The sequence below is a fragment of the Ranitomeya variabilis genome, chromosome 4 (genome assembly GCF_051348905.1).
Source record: "Ranitomeya variabilis isolate aRanVar5 chromosome 4, aRanVar5.hap1, whole genome shotgun sequence".
In the NCBI taxonomy this organism is placed as follows: domain Eukaryota; kingdom Metazoa; phylum Chordata; class Amphibia; order Anura; family Dendrobatidae; genus Ranitomeya; species Ranitomeya variabilis.
The window spans coordinates 516,135,916-516,158,505 of NC_135235.1; the positions used below are offsets into that span (position 1 = coordinate 516,135,916).

The window sequence follows — 22,590 nt, forward strand, 5'->3', positions numbered from 1 at the left end:
GGCAGAGGGCGCACACTAATCATGTCATCACGCCCTCTGACCTGAACGTCACAGCCAGAGGTCATGGAAGAGACAGTGCAGCGGTGGAACGGGGATAGGTGAATATCGCAAGTACCGGGGGCCTAAGCTAGCAGCGTCACAGGCACCTGGCCCCCATAGCAAGCTGGTGTCCTCACCTGCTCAGGACCCTGGCACTTGTCCCGGTGCCGACCGCCGGCCCTGTCAGCAGCCACCGGAATACTTACTGAGGCTGCAGGGGAGCGTGCAAACGATCCGGAGACACCGGGGACCTCTGCACTGCATCAGAGAACAGATAATTGGGACCGTGACTCGTGCATAAGCCGAGGCGGGTCTTTTTCAGAAAAAAAACGGTGCTGAAAAACTCGGCTTATACACGAGTATATACGGTATTTATTTTACTCACTTATATAGTGCCTTTAATTCCGCATCGTTTTACAGACATTGTCCCCCCCAATGGGGCCCACAATCTAAATGTGTCCTCAAAATGGTTAAATTGCAGCAATCAGGCCCAGCTCCGGTCGCTGCTGTTAAAGACAGATGCCAGGTGTGTAATACAGTTGGAACTCTCACAGTATGGAGTGGACTCAATTCCTCAGGATATGATTGTCATACACACGGTTCAGGGTAGGGTTAAAATAAAACAGAACAATAAAATCAGTATGTGGAATGGATTTTATCAATATATCTTCTATAACAAATGTTTCAAAATAAACATCAGTAAAATTTATACACAAAAAAAGTTAAAATGGACAAAAATCAGCAGAGCACTGTCTTGTGTATTTCTCCATATTATCACAGACAAACCGATTATCAGTAGTGAGTGCTCACAACTGACTAACATTAGTTATTTAATTGATGGTCTTCATAACATGCCCAACTCGCCAGAGAACCTGCTGTTGAATGTTAACTTTGCATAAATCAGGAATACATATGAATTCATCAAGCTTTGTAATATATCTTTCTTACCTTGCAGCGGCCTCTAGCACCCCTGTAATATTTAGAATCCTGCTCAAAGACCCAAAAAACAATTTAGTGTAAAACAGTAAATAAAGGAAAAGATGAGAGAGGAGGGAGATGTAGCTGCAGTCTCTCACATCGGGGCATTTTTATCAAGCTAAATGAGTTTGAATTTTGGCATAGCCTGTCTTTCATGACTTGAATCATATTTGTGATGTGTTTTAGACACTTATGACTTGTCTGACTAGAAGACATGGCCTCGCTGATAAAAGATGGTCTTACCAGCAAAGTGAAGTGGCTTATGGTGCGACACAATGTTACAAAAAACGAGCCAAAATTATTTTATACATTTTTGGCACAAAGTAAGCCAACTAATAATGTGATGTAAGACAGATTTATCAAAAAGCATGAAACACTTTAATAAATATGGCAAGCATAGAAAGAAGAAAACCAGCATCATTAAAATATGCAGGTTAGGAACAACATCTAAATCTACAGCTGCTCAGGAAAGAATTGCTGTTTTCTTTATAGCGAACCTGTCACCTGGTTTGGCCGATATGAAATATGGCCTCCACCTTTCAGGGCTGATATACACCATTCTATAAGGCTGTATATAAGCACCCGACTTGCAAGAGAAGAAAAAGAGCTTTTATTATGCTCACCTGCGGGACGGGGCGGTCCGGTCCTAGGGATGGCGCTGGTGCGGTGCCTCCCTTCTTTCGATGCCGTCCTCCCGCTTGCTTCGTGTGGATGACGCGGTCTACGTCATCCACATTCTCTCCCGGCATCACGCTCCTGTGCAGGCGTAGTCTCTGCCCTGGGAAGAGTATAGTACTGCAGTGCACATGCGCTGGGGCTCTTTCACCTGTCGCAGCGCCTGAGCACTGCAGTACTTTTCTCTGCTCTCAACAGGTCAAAGAAGTACGCCTGCACAGGAGCAAGATGCCGGGGAGACTATGTGGATGACATGTGAGGTGTCATCCACACGAAGCAAGGAGGAGGATGGCATTGAATGAAGATGGGAGGTGCTGGACCATCCTGCAGGTGAGTATAATAAAAGCTCTTTTTCTTGTCTTGCAGGTCGGGTTGGGGGCAGATATACAGCATTTTACAATATTGTATATAAGCCCTGAAAGGTGGTGGCCGTATCTCATATTGGTCAATCGTGGTGACAGACTCCATATAAAGGTAAGTACTATTTATATTATTTGAATCATTTTGCAAGTATCCGTCATGCAGTATAGACCAGAAGTCCTGAACATCACAAAATAAACCACATGTAAGGCACAGAGTGAAAAAGCAGAGCGCCAACTAAACAGTCTCTTTTCATACACATTTCTGAGCGTTAGCAGGGAATGATACTTGATACTTTCATACATAGGTGGTTTCAGGTGTCCAGGCTTTTTTTTAAACGTATTACCTATCCTTGTAATAGGTCATCAATAATAGTCCACAGCACTCGCAGGAGCGACAAAGCCTCTTTAAACAGCGGATGAGCAGCGATGACAAGAATCAGACCTACACCATCTAATTAGAGGCCAGCAGTTCTAAAAACCTGGATAATATACTTTCAAAATCTACTTCCTTTTGTCCTTTCTGTAGAATTAAAAAAAAAAAAAAAGACATGGAATAACTAATGTATATACTGGAATGTGGACAAGTAATAAATGTATTTTCGGGCTGCGATGTGCACAAGCAAATACATTAGGGACTTGCATTATAACCAGAAAAATTGCACCCACAAACTATTGAGGGTTATGGTCTGCCCATGAACAAAGACTACAGACGTCGCAATACCCTCTACATCCTTTTGTAGCGGAGGATTCCCCCCACAGTAACGCCTGGGCATTTTTTTTAGCGTTTTGTAAAGGTTTTCACTTAAAAAAAAAAGCTAGAGTTATATTCATTGCCTAACGGATGTCAAAGCATCTGAAAACTCACCAAGAAAAAAAAATTAGAAGAGGCTAAAAAATAAACCCCATAAAAAAAGGGAATAATATTAACAAAATATTAAATAAAAATAAAAATATTCAGGTTTAAAATATATATATATATATATTCCGGATTTTCCTGAAACAGTTGGTGCAGCAGTTATGAAAGAATCAGAGTTTTCTATGCTGCAGCTCTAGCAGAGCTCAGTTGTTGAGCGCTGTATTACCCCACCACTGTTTAACAGCAGCTAGTCAGTGCTGGGGATTGGGTTGGATTAGTAGGCACAAGACCATTTGTCCTGTAGTGATAATCTCCTGTTGATAAAACACTTATTGTATGGAAACAGAAAAATGGGAGTCCGGTAAGTGACGTATCACTGTAATCAGGCTCTCCACTCCTACATAATGGGGCTCTCAGACTACATAGCAAAAAATCCAGTGACAGATTCCATTTAAAGGGTGTACTATTTAAAACTAACTAATGACCCCTGTAAGTCTTATCCATCGTAGTGTCATTGAAGATATAAAAGTGACTTTGCCATGTAAGCAATACGTGAAGTAAAAGATATTGAAAAGCATTACAGAATGTAAAGAAATATAAGAAATAGCATTGAATCATTGCTGTTGCCCACTTCTGCATATCTTCTTTATAATCATTTTATACTGAATAGCTAAAACCACAAGTTTTCGAGATCATTCACATCGATCTTTTAGCCACAATTCATAAATGATTGGCTCTGTTCTAGATCCTAAGCACGGACACAGCGAGGTTCACAAAGGTAGAGCACGTGTCAGTAAATGATACACACAAGTCTTAAAGGATTCTTCCCAGAAATTAACAGGCGCCATCAGTAGTCGTGCCATACGTGCTCTAATGAGATAACCAACTGGGGCAAATCCTCAATGTTGCACCCAACAATAGATCGAGGCTGGAGGTGAATGTGTGACGGTGCTGCATGCAGTGATGCTGGGTCTCCAGTGTAACCTTCTCTCCAAGAGGTCATTCACAGCTAGTTGTCCAAAGAGCCGCTGCCTTTGTTCCTCCGGCTTAGAGGGAAGGCAGATTTGTTCTGGGGCTGTGTCATTTTACTAGCCAGGAACACAAAAGGCTCAATCAGGGTACGCCTCTCGCCCACTGACACTTCCCACAGTTTCACCTTTTCGCCCTTGGCCCATTGCTGAGCGGCATCATGCTCCACGCCCCTCTGCTCCTGGAGGTCACATTTGTTCCCCAAGACTACAATCGTGACCTAACAAGAGAAAAGAAAATATGTGAACACGCTGTAAAATGAAAAGTGGGATATAGAGAGGATATGTTGATGGCACCACAATATTATATATCCTGTATGCTGTTCATCCTCCCGAAGAGATCACTATCAGTAACCACACTAACTGTACATGAGAAACACCGTCTGTAAGATCCCATACTGACAGATCAGCCTCAGCACCGTCTGTAAGATCCCATACTGACAGATCAGTCTCAGCACCGTCTGTAAGATCCCATACTGACAGATCAGTCTCAGCAACGTCTGTAAGATCCCATACTGACAGATCAGCCTCAGCACTGTATGGAAGATCCCATACTGACAGATCAGCCTCAGCACTGTATGGAAGATCCAATACTGACAGATCAGTCTCAGCAACGTCTGTAAGATCCAATACTGATAGATCAGTCTCAGCACCGTATGGAAGATCCCACACTGACAGATCAGTCTCAGCACCGTATGGAAGATCCCATACTGACAGATCAGTCTCAGCACCGTCTGTAAGATCCAATACTGATAGATCAGTCTCAGCACCGTCTGTAAGATCCCATACTAACAGATCAGTCTCAGCACCGTCTGTAAGATCCAATACTGATAGATCAGTCTCAGCACCGTCTGTAAGATCCAATACTGATAGATCAGTCTCAGCACCGTCTGTAAGATCCAATACTGATAGATCAGTCTCAGCACCGTATGGAAGATCCCACACTGACAGATCAGTCTCAGCACCGTATGGAAGATCCCATACTGACAGATCAGTCTCAGCACCGTCTGTAAGATCCAATACTGATAGATCAGTCTCAGCACCGTATGGAAGATCCCACACTGACAGATCAGTCTCAGCACCGTCTGTAAGATCCCATACTGACAGATCAGTCTCAGTTGGCCTTTCCATAAAATGTTATGTGACTGTCTGCTGGCATTGACAAGCTGCTGTATTAAAGTGGTAATCTAAGCCATTTATGATTTGGATGGAACCATCTATGTTTATTCATCGACCAGAAATTGTCAGGACTACAGAAATAGCTGCCTGGGCTGTAAAATGCTGCTTCTGGATCTGCCATACAAGTGAATGGGAGTTATGGAAACAACATGGACGCTGTGTTAATCTGTTTTCGTAGCCACCACTGCTAAACAGACAGGTATTTCCATGTCAGCCAGCCATTTACATCACCTGTAAGGCAGCAGAAAAGAATGTGAACACAGGCTCAACTCTGGCTTCAATTAAAGTGAAACTGTCTGCAAGATTTCACACCCCAAAACTATTTATATGCAGATGAAGCGCTTTCAAAGAGTCCAGCAGTATTTTTACATGCCAGTTTGTTCCTCAGTTACTGAGAAGTCAGCATCTGAATTGATATGCAAATGAACTGAATAACTCTTTGTAAATAGGAAGCCTGTGTCACTCCAGCTCTATTCTTCGCCAAGCACCACTGCCTCCTGCTTGACCGACGGCTCATTTGTCTGAAATCACACACCACTGAAGCTGTCAGTATAGCAAAGGACACGGTGCTAGGCGCAGAATAGAGCTGGAGTGACAGACTTCAAAACGACAGTCTCATTTACATATCAATTCAAACGATTTCTCAGTACCTGGGGAATGGACAGGCCATGTAAAGATATTGCTGGACTTATCTTAGAAAGAGCTACATGCACAAATAAATAGTTCAGGAGGTGAAATTCTAGTGAGAAGAAATGGAAAAGTGCCATGATCGATGGCATTCTCAGTGGTTAAAGGATTTGCCCCGTCTTCTAATGAAAGTCTGCAGTCACTATGTGATTACAGACTAATGAATCCTTACAGTGCGCACCGCACGCCGTTGTGAATCTCAAGTGCTGGCGATAAGAGTGGGCAGTCACATGACCGCAAGTATACAATTTGTATGCTTCCTGCCACATTACAACTAGACGACACGGATTCGCTCAATACAAGTGAATTGAGCAAGGCCACGCATATATAATCGTCACATGACTTCATGTATGCATATAACATACTTGCAGTTGTGTGACCGCCAACACCAGAGAATCCCGACAGTGTGCCATTCATGGACTTTATGGATTCATTAGTCTGCAGTCACATTGAGTAACTGCGGACTTCCAACCCAAACCTGGTCAACCCCTTTAAACCCCCAATAATCAAACACTTATCTATGCTGGTGATCAGTGCTAAAGGTTGGTAGCACCTTTGATAAAAGTAAAGAACATTCAGAGACTTTATTTTCTGCTTCATCGAGAAGAATCTTCTCAGACTGAAATCACTTTACCTCCTTCTTATCCTTGGATCTATCAATCTCCTTCTTCAGAGCCTCTACCCTTTTGAAGGAGTCCTTGTTATCCACACTGTACACCAGAACGTATCCATCAGTGCCGGAGAAGCAATGTTTGGGGAGCTCAGCTCCTTCCCTTAGGCCTCGTGTATCATAGAAGCGAACCTGCTCCCGCACACCCCGGTCCGTCTCGATGGATCCAATGTATATATCCTCCTGCGTCTCCATCATGTCTGATCCTGTAAGACAATAAGACATACATTACCTGAAACAAACAATAACATATGTAAAAGACAACAGTGGAAAATAATGGCTGCCTTCCTTCCAGAAAGCTGTCCGGAAGTCACCCACATTTACTTCAATGGAGCTGAAGTGAAATATTACATACACATGGCGCTGTGGACAGCAGGGGCATCTGGAAGAAAGCAGCCATGTTTTTCTAACTCTGCAGAAACCCGCTTTTGTAATTATATGTTCATCCTCCACTACGGACACTAGACCACCAGTAGATCCCACTGTGTATGGCAGCTAACTTACTGTCTATAGGTATCTAATGCCAGGTGTGCAAAAATGCCAACTATTCTACCAGCTTTGAAGGCTGGAAGGAAGGGAATGTACCAGAGATTGTCACAAGGAGAGCATGAAGCTCCACTCTCAAACGGTGACTATGCCCGCATCAATGCCATCTCTCATACTTCAGAAGTAGCTATGCCAAACTGAACTTACCAACCACATGATTGCCGTAGAGCAGCTGCTCCAAGATGGAGGTTTTCCCTACTGATTGTTGTCCACACAATACGACCTTGCAGCTTTTCCCCATTATTCTAAATGAGAAAGTAGAAAACATAAAGGGTCAAAGCACAGTACTAGAACCCTACGTCACATGGCCGCATTATGCCCGGACCTGATAGTGTGCTCCAGGGCCATGTTTTGCTTCTGTATTGACCACGTGCACTGTCCAGGGCACAGTCACTGACACAGGAACACTTGTGAGGGGTAATAGGCAGATGAAGGAGAACATCAGGTTGGGAAGTTAATAGGACACACAGTAGCAGATTGACAACTGATGTAGATAAAGGTTTACTGAAAGTAAAGACCATTTTCACATAAGCATAATATGGGAATATTTAAAGGAATTAGGCACTACTCTTTCTTTTTAATCATGACCTAGCCTTAGTAAAGGCCATCAATATCTGATTGTTGGGGTACGACATGGGGCACCCCCGCCGATCAGCTGTTATCGGCTGTAAGTTTTCGAATCTTGCTGCATCATAGCAGCTCTTATTTCTATAATGGCCAACTCCTTTACTCCTAACCTGGACTAATAACATCACACAATATTGTCAGTCACGGTCATCAGACCTGCAGTTCGGGCACAGAAATGCACTCGTATTATGCTCAAGTGAAACCAGCCATAAAAGCCATAGAGCTCTTACCAAAGCAACCAGGTGACATTTATGAGTGCAGGTTAGAAAATCAAAATCATCTGACTGGTTGCTATTGGTCTAAAATTATGAACACACCAGCCAACCATTCCGAGGTCCTCCCCTTTTCCACCACGTAAAGGGGTTGTCCGGTCCAAATTGATAAGCCTGCAGTCACTCTGTGTGAATGCATATATACCCTCTGGTCCCAGCTCAGAAGCCACGAAACCTCGCAGCACACAGCGCGTGCGCTGGGGGGGATTCATACAGTAAGTCTGCAGTTACACAGAGTGACTACGGACTTCTCGATTCGGACCGAACATCCCCTTTAAAGAGTACCTGAAGGCAGGATGTTGTCAAGGAAACTACAGACATTATCATGTTCGCGCTGTTGCACTGATTAAAATGATACCTGCGGTGGAGAAATCCATTTTGAGTTTCTTGTGTAGTCTTTGTTTGAAGTTTTATTCCCCTTTATGACCCATGACATATAGGTATGTCATAGGTTACCTCTTTTTGATGTAGGCTCCGGTGCTGAGCCCGCACCTTTTCAGGCACATGACAGCTGGTCTGATTGGCTTTCATGTGCCTTTAACAGTCGCTGGTGGGATCATGTTAACATGTTAAATGCCACTGTCAATCTTTGACAGCGGCATTTAAAATGAGTGCGCCAGAAGCGTGTCACAAACCACGCCCATCAGTGTTGGTCACATGATCAAGGGGCGCCTATGAGTTGGCATTACAACCCGGGGTCTGCACAAACTGTTTCTAGGAGAAAGAAAGCGCAAATAGGGGTCTGCAGGAGACCCTTGCTGTTGTCATTGCTTATCTGCTATGAGCGCCGCCCGTGGCCGGAGTTTACAGCAGATGATCATTTCTGCTACACACAGCAAGGCTGAAGCCCTTATGTGTACCACAGGCGATCAGAGGATCGCAGCTTCAAGTCTCCTAAGGACACTATTGAAGCAAGTAAAAAGGGTTTAAAAGTATAAAAGTTCAAATCACCCCCCTTTTACCAGACTCAGCGGTGGAGACTCGGCGATGATGAATAAAGTGCGGTTTGTTTTTTATAACAAATTGCAGCCAAGGACCAAAAATTCCTGAAACTTGACAAACTCTTTAAAATATGCAAATACGTTAACTTGCAAAGAAACAATCATAAGAACACATTTCTTTTGCAAAAAAAATAGCGTGTTCATCGTGAATGCGTGGTCTGCTTGCAAGTTATTAGATTGGTTGCTATTGGTAACATATCCACACCACTGTATCATACATGAGATCAAGTGAGGGTCCTAACATCTCCACCAGCGGCGGCCCTACATAGTGACCAAGGGTCCGGGATGCCACATTACACTCCTGGAGTGCAGTCTGTGGCGGCTGCTGCCCTCCCTGCCCCAGGAGGAGGACGTTACCTGTGTGCGGCGGTTACAGTAACTTCCTGCTTTGGGCAAAGCAGGATGATGGGTGATGTGGGGTGCATAATGGGGGCATATAGCTACCACCTCTGTGATGTATATGAGGCACTACTGGAGCACAGCGGGCACCGCACCTGTGGGGACCGGCGGGCGCAGCACCTGTGGGGAACGGCGGGCGCAGCACCTGTGGGGAACGGCGGGCGCAGCACCTGTGGGGAACGGCGGGCGTAGCACCTGTGGGGAACGGCGGGCGTAGCACCTGTGGGGACCGGCGAGCGCCGCACCTGTGGGGACCGGCGGGCGCAGCACCTGTGGGGACCGGGGGGCGCAGCACCTGTGGGGACCGGCGGGCGCAGCACCTGTGGGGACTGGGGGGCGCAGCACCTGTGGGGACCGGCGGGCGCAGCACCTGTGGGGACTGGGGGGCGCAGCACCTGTGGGGACCGGCGAGCGCCGCACCTGTGGGGACCGGCGGGCGCAGCACCTGTGGGGACTGGGGGGCGCAGCACCTGTGGGGACCGGCGGGCGCAGCACCTGTGGGGACTGGGGGGCGCAGCACCTGTGGGGACCGGCGGGGGCAGCACCTGTGGTGACCGGCGGGGGCAGCACCTGTGGTGACTGGCGAAGGTGGAACTTTGCATAATGCATCTGAGGCAGTATGGGGGCCCAGCTGGGATCACATCTATGGGGCCCAGTGGAGGCAGAACTTACCAGTGCCCTAAATTAGGTACTACAGGCGCCCTGCGGGCACTGTACACTCATGGGGCTCAACCAAATTAATGGGGGCTTAAATAATATCCGCCTGTACGACAACACACTTTCTTAACAGCACTACCCCACTCCCTCATATAACAGGGAGAACAACCGCAGCCTGAGATCTGCCCCTCCACATGATGATACAGGTCACCACACGGCGGCTCGGTGCCAGGAGTACCGGAGGACATCGCCATCACCCCAGGCGTCACGTACCTGCGCTCGGTAATAATCAGGAGGAAGCAGCGGACATTTCCTGCTTCCTGCCAAACAGAGGAAACAGGAGAGCGGGGCGGACACAGCGCCACCTAGTGACCATAGTGGGGAAGAGCAGAGATTCGAGGCTCGGGGTGTGCATGTGCGGCTGTGGCTGGCTGCCCTCATTCATTCCTGTCCACCACCATATCCTATTAGGTCTCCCTCTAGGCACAGAGAACTGTCACTTTCTGCATTGCCATATGACTGAAGTCGGTTTCTTATTCCGCAATTTCTTCTTTTTCTGCTTTTTACAGGTTTAACAACAAAAAATAAATAAAAATAAAATACAATGCAACGAGGTACCCTGATGTGAAATATCCTTAAAAACAGCTACAAAAATGATAAAACTTGAAAATAAAATACAAAATATGGTGGCACAAAAAAGTGCCACAAAACTTAACAGCTACCCGCAGCGACACCAACAGGCTTCCACAAACAGCCTGTAAGAAAATACTGTATAAAAGAATAGTGTATATACTTATGTATATACTGGTACGCGCTGGGTAGTGGCAAGAGTGAGAGGAGCAACAAACAAAAACTCCCACAAATATGGACAAGAGACCATGTATAATGCTATCAGTATAGCCCAGGAAGGCCGTCATTAAGATACATTGGAGTTTGTTTTCCCTACCTTTGCTGGTAGCTATTCACATAGATGAGAAGACTGAAGTAATACGTGTTCACCAGATGAGAAGGCTGGAGTAATGCGTGTGTTCTTCTCCTGCTAAGTCCAGGTAATAGTACGTATATCCAAGCTAGTGGCTGCCCCGGCCGGTAGCAGCCACCTGGAACTAACCCTCTGAGAAGAGCGGGGGTCCAGCGTTACCGGCGCCGCGTATAGTGTAAGCGGTGATCCGGATAGTGCGCAGGACCTGTGTGACGTAAGCAGTCACGTGACCGCTCACAGAAGCCGAGGGTGAGTACGGGGTGCGAAAAGGATCAAAACCAACGCGTTTCGGAGAAAACTTCCTCCTTCCTCAGGGTTAATCCATGCCCCGTACTGGCGATCCTTATATAGCCTGACCCCTTGTTAACTCATTACTGGAAACCGAACAGTTCCACTCCAGCGTTAAGTCCTCTTGGTGTAATGGTATCAAGAGTGAAAATCCATTTAGTTTCCAGTCTGGACATAGCTTTGATATAGTCCCCACCTCTCCAATGTTGTTGTACCGTAGCTATGCCTTGTATTTTCATCTGCCCCGTTTGTCCGCTATGGTACTCTATAAAATGCTGGGAAAGTGGGTGTCCCACAAACTTCTTTTTGATATTACAAATATGTTCACTAATCCTGGTTTTTAATGATCGTTTCGTCCTCCCCACATATAATTTTCCACAGGGGCACTCTATAGTATAGATTACCCCTGTGGTTGAACATGTAATGAAATCCTGAATCAATATTGACTTTTCCCCTCTTATGATGCATGTGCCCTTTTGAGTGAGCACCTGTTTACATACATTGCACTTTCCGCAAGGAAAAAAACCTTTTAGTTTAGTGCGAAAAAGAGTGGATTGAACTGGGTGGGGTTTGTCTTGAACTGTGGGGGCAATCATATTTCCCAAATTTTGAGATCTTGTATATACAAAACGAGGTTGATTGGTTATTTTCTCACCCAAGATTTTATCATTTTTTAAAATATGCCAGTGTTTTCTGACAATTTTACGAAAAATATTTGAATTAGTGTTAAATTTAGTAATGATGGGAATAGAGTTCATATTTTCTTTTTCTTTTTCTTTGGATATTGGATTAATGAGGTCTTTTCTTGGTTTTAATAAGGCTAACTTTTTTGATATCTCTAAGGTTGCTTCATCATACCCTTTCTCCAAAAATGTTTTTGTTAATTTATTAGCTTCTATTTCAAAATCCTGGGGCCTGGAGCAGTTCCGATGGATCCTAATGAACTGACCCTTTGGGATATTCAGCAACCAACTGGGGAGGTGACAGCTGTGTAGTGGGATATAACTATTTATATCGGTAGGTTTCGTGAAAGTGCTTGTTTGGATTTTTAAATCCTCAATAAAAATATTTAAGTCTAAAAAGTGAATTTGGGTGGAACTGGTGGTAGAAGTAAAATTTAAAAAATACTGATTTTTATTAATATCTATTAAAAACTGATTCAAAGAGTCCATACCACCAGACCAAATAAAAATGACATCGTCTATAAAACGCCGCCAGAGGACCAGGTTCGCACGTAGCCGCCCCCCCGGGTGGATGAATTGTTCCTCCCAACCCCCTACATACAGGTTGGCGTAACTGGGCGCGAACCTTGTCCCCATAGCGGTACCCCACTGCTGGGAGTAGTAGTCCTCCTTAAATAAAAAATAATTGTGGGTTAAAATGAACCACATGAGTTCACCTAAAAACTCAATTTGTTCTGGAGGTATATTAGAAAATTTGTTTAAAAAATGTTTAGCAGTTTTACAGCCTCTCTTATGGTCAATAACCGTATATAGCGAGGTTATGTCAAGGGTACCAATAATGTACCCGTTACGCCATTCTACCTCCTGTAGAAGTTGCAAAACGTGTGTGCTATCTTTCAAATGGGATGGTAAAGATGGAACAATAGTTTGTAAGTGAGAATCTACCAACTTTGACATATTTGCCATTAAGCACTGGATACCCGACACAATTGGTCTACCGGGAGGATTGGTAATGTCCTTATGTATTTTGGGTAAATAATAAACAAATCCTTATAAAGACCAAGCTGGACAAGACAAAAACATGGAAAAGAACTGAACAATAAGTCCACAGCATGTGGACAGCAAAAATCAAGGCCAGAACTTATCTTTGTTGAAATGAACTGCAAAGCAGAAGAGACCAGGCAGGGATGTGAATCATCCAGGAACAATGGACAACTGGCACTGACTAAAGGGTGAAGCAAGACCAAATAGCCCAGTCAAAATTGCAAAAAGTGAACACACCTGATAAATGCTGCGATTCAGAGACAGCAGCGCTACCACTTACAACCACCGGAGGGAGCCCAAGAGCAGAATTCACAACACATTTGCTGGACATGTAAGCTGTTTCTGCTCTGCAAAAACCTGAGATTATTAACCAGGCCTCCCTGGTTGAGCTAAGATATGATTTGAACTGCCTTATAAGCTTATCTGTGTTTGGACTAAGACAAGGATTTATTTGTGTCAAGTATCTGTCACGGGGAGACTAGGTGAGCGAGAGCTAATAACCCGGGCCCCTGCAATTTCCCTCAGACTAGGGAAATCCTGACTGACCCTCTACCTGGAGTTTACACTGATGGTGTGCATGTCCAGGCCTCGACCCTCGCCCTGTCTCCTGTTTCAACCCTAGGCTGAAACCAACTGCCCACCACCCAGTGAAGAGGTAATACACCAATACCCACAGTTAGCACAGACAAGGATAAAGGAAAATATACACCATGCCGCAGTCACTCAGGAATACACTATAAATGTGCAGGGCAAAATAAATACAAATATAGGAAATACTAAGGAAAATACACCACCAGCAACGAATCTCCAACAACCAGCTCTCCACTCCGGACCGAGATAACAACGCACAACACAGAAGCTATAATTGGCGATGCCCAATGATCAGGAGAACTATTTAAAGGCAATGGGCATGGCCCAGCTTCCAATCCGAGGATAGGTAAATTAACCCCGGAACAGCTAGATAAAATCTAGCCGACGCCAATGAGCAAATAGTGGTCAAAAGCGGAATTACCGCTGTCTGACGAACGACCTGGTCTGAACAGCGTCCGACATGACAGTACCCCGCCTTCTACAAGGGACCCCAGGGCCCTCACGGCTTATAGGACCCGGCTTGTCTGGATGGCGACGATGAAAAAACCTGACTAGCCGATCCGCATGAATATCCGAGGCTGGTACCCAGGACCTCTCCTCAGGCCCATAACCACGCCAGTGTACCAAGTACTGTAAAGTGCGACGCACTACACGAGAGTCAACCACCTTGGAGACTTCAAACTCCAAATTACCATCCACCAAGACTGGAGGTGGCATAGGCGTCGCATCCACAGAACCCACCACTTTCTTTAGAAGAGACCTGTGGAACACGTTGTGTATCTTATACACCGTAGGGAGCTCCAATCGGTACGCTACTGGGTTAATGACGGCGGTGACCCTAAATGGACCAATAAACCGTGGACCCAATTTAAGGGATGGTATTTTGAGTCTTATGTTTTTTGTGGATAATCACACCCAGTCATCCAGACTCAGGTCCGGACCTGGCACACGCCTACTGTGAGCCACACGTTTGTACCTAGCACCCACACTCAATAGGCGCTGTTTAACTCTCCTCCAGACTGATGACAATTGTGCTCCTAACTGATCCTCCTCCGGAACGCCGGAAGAGCCCCTCTGACTCAAGGTACAAAATTGAGGATGTAGCCCGTAAACACAAAAAAGGAGACTCCCCAGACGACTCCTGGCGGTGATTATTGATGGCAAACTCAGCCAAAGGAAGAAAGGTAGACCACTCCTCCTGGTTATCAGAGACAAAGCAGCGTAAGTACTGTTCCAAATTTTGGTTCATACGCTCAGTTTGACCATTTGACTGAGGATGGAATGCCGAAGAATGAGACAACTTGATCCCAGCCGTGAGCAAAATGCTTTCCAAAATTTTGCCACAAACTGAGACCCCCTATCAGACACGATGTCAGATGGAACCCCATGAAGTCTGACCACCTCCTGCACAAATACCTGAGACAGAGTCTTAGTGTTAGGCAACGAAGGCAAAGACACAAAGTGCGACATTTTAGAAAACCGATCAACAATCACCAAGATGACCGTGTTCCCAGCTGATGAGGGCAAATCAGTGATGAAATCCATGGAGATTTCCGTCCATGGCTTACTAGGTACTTCAAGAGGAAGTAGTGTGCCAACAGGACGGGAGCGGGGCGTCTTAGCCCTAGCGCACATGGTACAAGCTGACACGCATGAGACCACGTCCTGTTGGATCTTGGGCCACCAAAACCGACGTGACACCAACTCCAAGGTACCTCTAACCCCTGGATGGCCAGCCAGGACAGCATCATGATGCTCCGCCAAAACCTTTAAGCGGAGATGAAGCGGTACAAAAGATTGATGGGAAGCTCAGATGGTACCTCCTCCTGAGCCTCGGCAATCTCAGCCTCAACCTCGGTAGTGAGAGCCGAAACCACAACACCCTTTTGGAGGATGGGTACTGGATCTTCCCGAGGTTCACCCCCCGGAAAACACCTGGACAGAGCATCCGCCTTAGTGTTTTTAGACCCCAGTCTGTAAGTGACAACAAAATTGAACCGCGTGAAAAACAATGCCCAGCGAGCCTGCCTGGGGGACAGATGCTTGGCTGACTCCAAATACAGCAGATTCCTATGATCGGTAATAACAGTAACCTGATGTACCGACCCCTCCAAGAAGTGTCGCCATTCCTCAAAGGCCAACTTGATTGCCAACAACTCCCTGTTGCCGATATCGTAGTTACGTTCGGCGGACGACAGTTTCTTGGAGAAATAGGCGCACGGACGCAAACAGCTCAGAGATGAGCCTTGAGATAGTACCGCCCCCACACCAACTTCAGACGCATCGACTTCCACAACAAATGGTTTTGATACATCTGGCTGCACAAGAATGGGGGCTGAAACAAAACTGTTCTTAAGAAATTCAAATGCGCGTACAGCAGCCTCAGGCCAAACGGAGAAATTGGTACCCTTTTTAGTCATGTCAGTTAGCGGTTTAGCAATGATGGAAAAATCCTTGATAAATTTCCTATAGTAGTTAGAAAACCCAAGCAACCGCTGAAGTGCTTTCAGGTTATCAGGACGTTCCCAATGCAGCACCGCTTGCACCTTAGCGGCGTCCATTTTAAAACCAGAAGCAGACACAAAATAACCCAAGAAAGGCAACTCTTGAACAGAAAATACACATTTCTCAAGTTTAGCATACAGCTTATTCTCTCTGAGAAGCTGTAACACCTGCCTGACATGACCTAAATGAGTATCACGGTCGCAAGAATATATGAGAATGTCATCTAGGTACACGATAACGAATTTCCCCAAAACATGCGAGAACACATCATTGATGAAATGTTGGAACACTGCAGGTGTGTTAGTCAACCCAAACGGCATCACCAAATTATCAAAATGACCCTCAGGGGTATTAAAAGCCGTCTTCCACTCATCACCTTGACGGACTCTTATGAGGTTGTACGCCCCCCTGAGGTCAAGCTTGGTAAACCACTTAGCACCCGCCACCTGGTTGAACAAATCTGGTATCAGTGGCATCGGGTATGGATCACGAACCGTAATCTGGTTCAACTCCCTGAAATACAAACACGGGCGTAATCCGCCATCTTTCTTCTTCACGAAGAAGAACCCTGCAGCCACCGGCGAGGATGACGGCCTGATGTGCCCTTTGCCCAAGATTTCAGCAATATAATCTTTTAACGCTTGTCTCTCCGGACCGGAGATGTTAAACATCCTTGCTTTAGGCAACTTGGCCCCTGGTTTAAACCTGATAGAACAGTCATAGGGATGATGTGGCGGCAACTCTGAACAACCCTTTTCAGAGAACACATCCACAAAATCCAGAAGTGACTCCGGAACGCTTGAAGTCACCGCAGCCACACATGTGGCCAGGCAATTCTCCTGGCAGAACTCGCTCCACTGAATTATGTCCTGAGTTTTCCAGTCAATTACCGGGTTGTGCATGGACAACCAAGGAAAACCCAAAACCACCTGAGCAGGAAGATTCCTGAGCACCTTACATGTAACCCGCTCGGAATGTAGAACCCCAATGTGGAGTTTCACCTCAGCCACAAATTCAGTAATCTCCCCCTGAGAGAGAGGAGCAGCATTGATGGTGACCACACGGATAGGATGAGACAGTCTTTAAATCCTAAAACCTGCTGTGCGTGCAAACTCCTCATCAATGAGATTTGTGGCTGAACCACTATCCACAAAAACAGTAAATGGCAGCTCACTGCTAGCGATAAAAACCTTAGCAGGGAGCATGCATTGAGAAACCACCATGGAGGATATACAGTACATAAGCTCAGATTGGTCTCCTCCACACCCTCTGAGCTTAGAAGTTTTCCGCCGTTGCGTTTTTCTTAGACAGCAGAGGACAGATGTTAATAAAATGACCAGTTTTACCACAGTAAAAACAGGCTCCCTGCTTCCTGAGCTCAGGGGCTTGATTCTTAACATGTGATACCCCTGCGATTTGCATAGGTTCTGTGGGCTCACCTGCAGCAACCTCACGTGAACCTAAACCCTCTCCCATAGGTGGTGTCTCATGCTCCCCCTGACGCAAACGGCGATCAATGCGAACAACCAGACTCATAGCGGAATCTAGAGAAGCAGGAGTCTCGTACATCAGAAGGGCTTTTTTAACCCTTCCAGAAACCCCATGAATAAACTGACTCCGCAATGCTGGATCATTCCATTGTGTATCGATCGCCCAGCGACGAAATTCAGAACAGTATTCCTCTGCAACTCGCTCCCCCTGGCGAATAGTGCGTATCTTAGATTCTGCTAGAGCCATTCTGTCAGGTTCATCGTAGATTTTCCCAAGAGAAGAAAAAAAAAACTCTCCACAGAGTTTAATGCAGCAGAATCAGATGGCAAAGAAAACGCCCATGCTTGGGGATCCCCGCTTAACAATGACCACACCAGGCCCACACGCTGAGCCTCATTACCCGAGGAGATCGGGCGCATACGGAAATATAGTTTGCAAGCTTCATGAAAAGAAACAAATTTACTGCGTTCCCCAGCAAATTTTTCAGGCAAAGGGAATTTAGGCTCAGCAACTCTTCCTGTCGCTCCAGCTTGCACATTAGATACTGCTAGTCCCTGTTGCTGAACTGCCCCCCTCAACTCAGTGACCTGTGGGGACAGCGCCTCCAACTGGCGGGTTATGGAAGTCATGGGATCCATGACAAGAAAGAGAAAAAAAAACAAAAAACCATTTTTTTTGTTGTTGTTGGGCCGATTATAATGTCACGGGGAGACTAGGTGAGCGAGAGCTAATAACCCGGGCCCCTGCAATTTCCCTCAGACTAGGGAAATCCTGACTGACCCTCTACCTGGAGTTTACACTGATGGTGTGCATGTCCAGGCCTCGACCCTCGCCCTGTCTCCTGTTTCAACCCTAGGCTGAAACCAACCGCCCACCACCCAGTGAAGAGGTAATACACCAATACCCACAGTTAGCACAGACAAGGATAAAGGAAAATATACACCACGCCGCAGTCACTCAAAAATACACTATAAATGTGCAGGGCAAAATAAATACAAATATAGGAAGGAGTAAATAAGACTAAGGAAAATACACCACCAGCAACGAATCTCCAACAACCAGCTCTCCACTCCGGACCGAGATAACAACGCACAAGACAGAAGCTATAATCGGAGACGCCCAATGATCAGGAGAACTATTTAAAGGCAATGGGCATGGCCCAGCTTCCAATCCGAGGATAGGTAAATTAACCCCGGAACAGCTAGATAAAATCTAGCCGACGCCAATGAGCAAATAGTGGTCAAAAGCAGAATTACCGCTGTCTGTCGAACGACCTGGTCTGAACAGCGTCCGACATGACAGTATCCTCAAGAATAACTGTGCTTCATAGACTTTCTGCTTGATTTGATTTTCCTCTGAAGTTTCCTATAGACTGCTAAGCTGCGTTTAATATTTACACCAAGTGTTGGGACTTGAGTTTCTCTCTGCACCTGTTTGAATTAACGTGTGATAATATAGACTTTACCACTTATAAAACTGTGTCCTGTAATTGTCTTGTTCCACGCAAAGAGTCTCCTGAGTTATCCCCTATAATTATTACAGGATACTCTAGCCAAAAAAAAAGAAAAAGGAGACTGCTGGAACAATGACTGCAGAAAGCAGACTAGAGCAGGTGTTTTCCATAATTAGATCACTGCAGAAAGATGTGGAAGGTCTGCAAAAGAAGTTTGGAAGCTTTGAACACAATCAACAAGTGTTTGGACAAACTTTGCAGGACTTAAGCAACCGCATGGCAGCCCAGGAAAACAAACTTGCTGGCATAGAGTCCCAGTATGGATGGGCTTTTCAGGACATAAGCACGCAAATAGCTGCACAAGTGACTTTACCCTCTGGGCAACCGCCACCAGCTAGCCCAGCTAAGTTGCCCCCATTCAGAGTTAATGGTGATCGCGACAAATTTTGTGGCTTTGTGAATCAATGTATGCTATATTTTGATGTGCATGCTGACCGTTTTCCTACTGATAGATCCAAAGTATTGTGTGTAATAATGCTACTGACCTCACGAGCGCTCGCCTGGGCGAATCCGATGATTGAGTCTCGTGACCCACAGTTAAATAACTTGGATGATTTCTTGGCCTCTATGGCATTAATGTTTGATGACCCTAATCGCCGTGCAACCGCTGAATCTGCTTTGTTGTCTTTACGCCAGGCTAAATGTTCTGTTATTGAGTATACCACTGAATTCAGGAGATTAGCGGTAGATACCAATTGGGACAGTTATGCACAATTGCCTATTTTTAAAAGGGGTCTGTCTAGTATTATAAAAGATGAACTAGCTCGCTCTGAGTCACCACAAGAGCTAGAGACATTTATACAGCATTGTGTGCGCATAGACATTCGCCTTACTGAGCGTAGGCAGGAGAAATTTGCTGCATATAACCGTATTTCTAACTTTTCCCTTCCTTCCAAAGAGCCTGCAGGTAAAACCTCTCGGGAGGTGGAGAAGGTGCCCATGCAAATTGATTCCGTTCAGAGGCGCGAGATCAATGAGCGCCGGGAGCATAGCCTTCGTTAAAGTCTATTTTTCTACTGCGGCCAGTCTGACCACTTCTTGATCAATTGTCCTAAGTGTCCTAGACGGCCTAACAAGGTGCTAGCAGCAGTAGGGGAGTATGACCACTGTGATGATGAATCTGACATCTCTGAATGTAGCCTGCCTTTGAACGCTGTATTCCATTCACTTTCTATGACTTCACCCCCCAAGGAGCTGAAGGAAAAGAACTCTCACTGTTCTCTCCCTATTAAGATCCTGTGTTCAGGACAGTGGATTTCCAGTGCAGCTATGATTGACTCAGGTGCAGGTGGCAATTTCATGGATATCGCATTTGCCAAGGAACATGGTATTAAAATTCAGCAAAGAGCCTCTCTAATTACCATGGAAACAGTGGATGGGTCACCTTTAATCTCTGGGCCTGTGGATCAGGAGACCGTACCCCTTGAAATTTTGTTGGAGCCTAATCATCAGGAGCAACTTTATTTCTTGCTAATTTCTTCTCCTCATTTTCCTGTGATTTTAGGCATTCCTTGGTTGTGTTCTCAGAACCCATTATCAACTGGGAGACCAAGGAGATTATCTTTCCAACAAGGAGCAACTCAGCGTTAACAGAAGCTGTCCCTGAGTCCACGGCTACGGAACCACATGTACAGGTATTTTCTTTACCTCCAGCATATAAAGAGTTCTCTGACATCTGTGACAAGAAGAATGCAGATCAGCTTCCTCCACACAGGCATTATGACTGTCCCATTGAGCTGCTTCCTGGGGCAGCTATTCCTTTTGGTAATGTATAACCTTTGGCGGCACCTGAGCTTCAAGCCTTAAAGGAGTATATTGATGAAAATCTGGCCAAAGGCTTCATACGTCCTTCTTCCTCACCAGCAGGGTCACCTATACTTTTTGTAAAAAAGAAGGATGGGACCCTGAGACCCTGTGTTCACTATCGGGAACTCAATAAGGTAACCGTACGAAACTGTTACCCTTTGCCTCTGATTCCCGAATTACTAGAAAGAGTCCGCCATGCTAAGGTGTTCTCTAAACTGGATCTTCGTGGGGCATATAATTTGGTGCGTATTCGTCCAGGGGATGAGTGGAAGACAGCATTCTGATGCCGGTATGGACACTTTGAATATCTCGTGATGCCCTTCGGGCTTTGTAATGCCCCTGCAATGTTTCAACACCTTGCTAATGACATTTTCAGAGATTTGTTGGACCAGTTTGTGGTGATCTATTTGGACAATATTCTAATCTTTTCTGACTCTCTACAGGAACATGAAGAACATGTCAAAGCTGTTTTAAGACGTCTGAAAGAGAACCATCTGTATATCAAGCCGGAGAAATGCGAGTTCCATCGTTCTGAGATACAGTTCTTAGGTTATATCATCTCTCCCCAGGGGCTGAACATGGAATCTGGTAAGATTCAGGCTATCCTTGACTGGCCGGTACCCAAGAACGTTAAGGAGGTCCAACGTTTTATTGGTTTTGCAAATTTCTACAGACGCTTCATTCAAAACTTTTCTGATATTGTCCGTCCCATTACTTCCTTGACAAAGAACGAAAAGCCCTTTAAGTGGTCATCACAGGCTCAAGAAGCTTTTGATCGGCTTAAGATCTGTTTCACATCAGCATCGCTGTTGATACACCCAGATCCAACACTTTCATTCATTGTGGAAGTGGACACTTCTGATAATGCTTTGGGGGCTATTCTCTCCCAAAGAACTGGAGAGAAGGGTCTGCTACATCCTTGTGCTTTCTTTTCCTGCAGACTAACCTCAGCAGAGAAGAATTACGACGTGGGAGACAAGGAATTGCTGGCTATTATTGCGGCTTTCAAAGAATGGAGGCATCATCTGCAAGGAGCTGCACAACAGATCATAGGGCTAACTGACCATCGCAATTTAGAGTTCCTTAGATCCGCTAGATATCTTTCTCCTCGTCAGGCTCGTTGGAACTTATTTTTAAATCAATTTAACTTTGTTATCTTGTACCGTCCAGGTTCTCGTAATGGGAAGGCTGATGCTTTATCCCGAATCCATGCTGCGGATTCCGTACCTGGAGCCCCGTCCAAGACCATTCTATCTGATGCCAATTTCATCGGAGTTATCCACGATCAGGACTTGTGGAAGGAGTGCAGGGAGGCCTATGACGGTGATATATTTCTGGTCAACCCACCTGTGGATATTAATCTTGTCTTTAAGGGTGGCATGTGGTTCAGAGATCGATGTATCTACGTCCCTGAGGTCGTCCGTCTGCAGATCCTCAAGTTGGTACATGACTCCAAGTTGGCTGGTCACAGGGGGGTACAGAAGACACAAGAGTTCCTGAGCTGATTCTTCTGGTGGCCAACTTGCCTGAAGGATACCAAGGACTATGTTCTCTCTTGCGAGGTATGTGCCTGTTACAAGACTCCTCATGTGGCACCTACGGGTCTTCTACAACCATTACCTGTTCCGTCCCGCCCTTGGGGGTCTATATCAATGGACTTTATTGTGGAGCTGCCTACATCAGGGGGCATGAATACAATCATGTGGTAGTT

General features: G+C 45.6%; 1 protein-coding gene across 2 annotated transcripts in view; it reads right to left on the reverse strand.

Annotated features, from left to right (window-relative positions):
• Positions 1 to 675: 675 nt before the first annotated feature.
• The window catches only part of NKIRAS2 (NFKB inhibitor interacting Ras like 2), a 33,502-nt gene continuing 11,587 nt past the window's right edge, over positions 676 to 22,590 (reverse strand). The window contains exons 1-4 of one of the 2 annotated variants that reach the window (XM_077252155.1): positions 10,250 to 10,415; positions 7,168 to 7,265; positions 6,439 to 6,680; positions 676 to 4,159 (exon numbers count right to left, since the gene is read on the reverse strand). In XM_077252155.1, coding sequence (XP_077108270.1) covers positions 3,920 to 4,159; positions 6,439 to 6,680; positions 7,168 to 7,261 — 576 coding nt within the window. In that variant the 5' untranslated portion in view covers positions 7,262 to 7,265; positions 10,250 to 10,415 and the 3' untranslated portion in view covers positions 676 to 3,919. Of the gene's footprint in view, positions 4,160 to 6,438; positions 6,681 to 7,167; positions 7,266 to 10,249; positions 10,416 to 22,590 lie in introns of those variants that run through there. The other variant, XM_077252156.1, reaches the window with a different exon arrangement.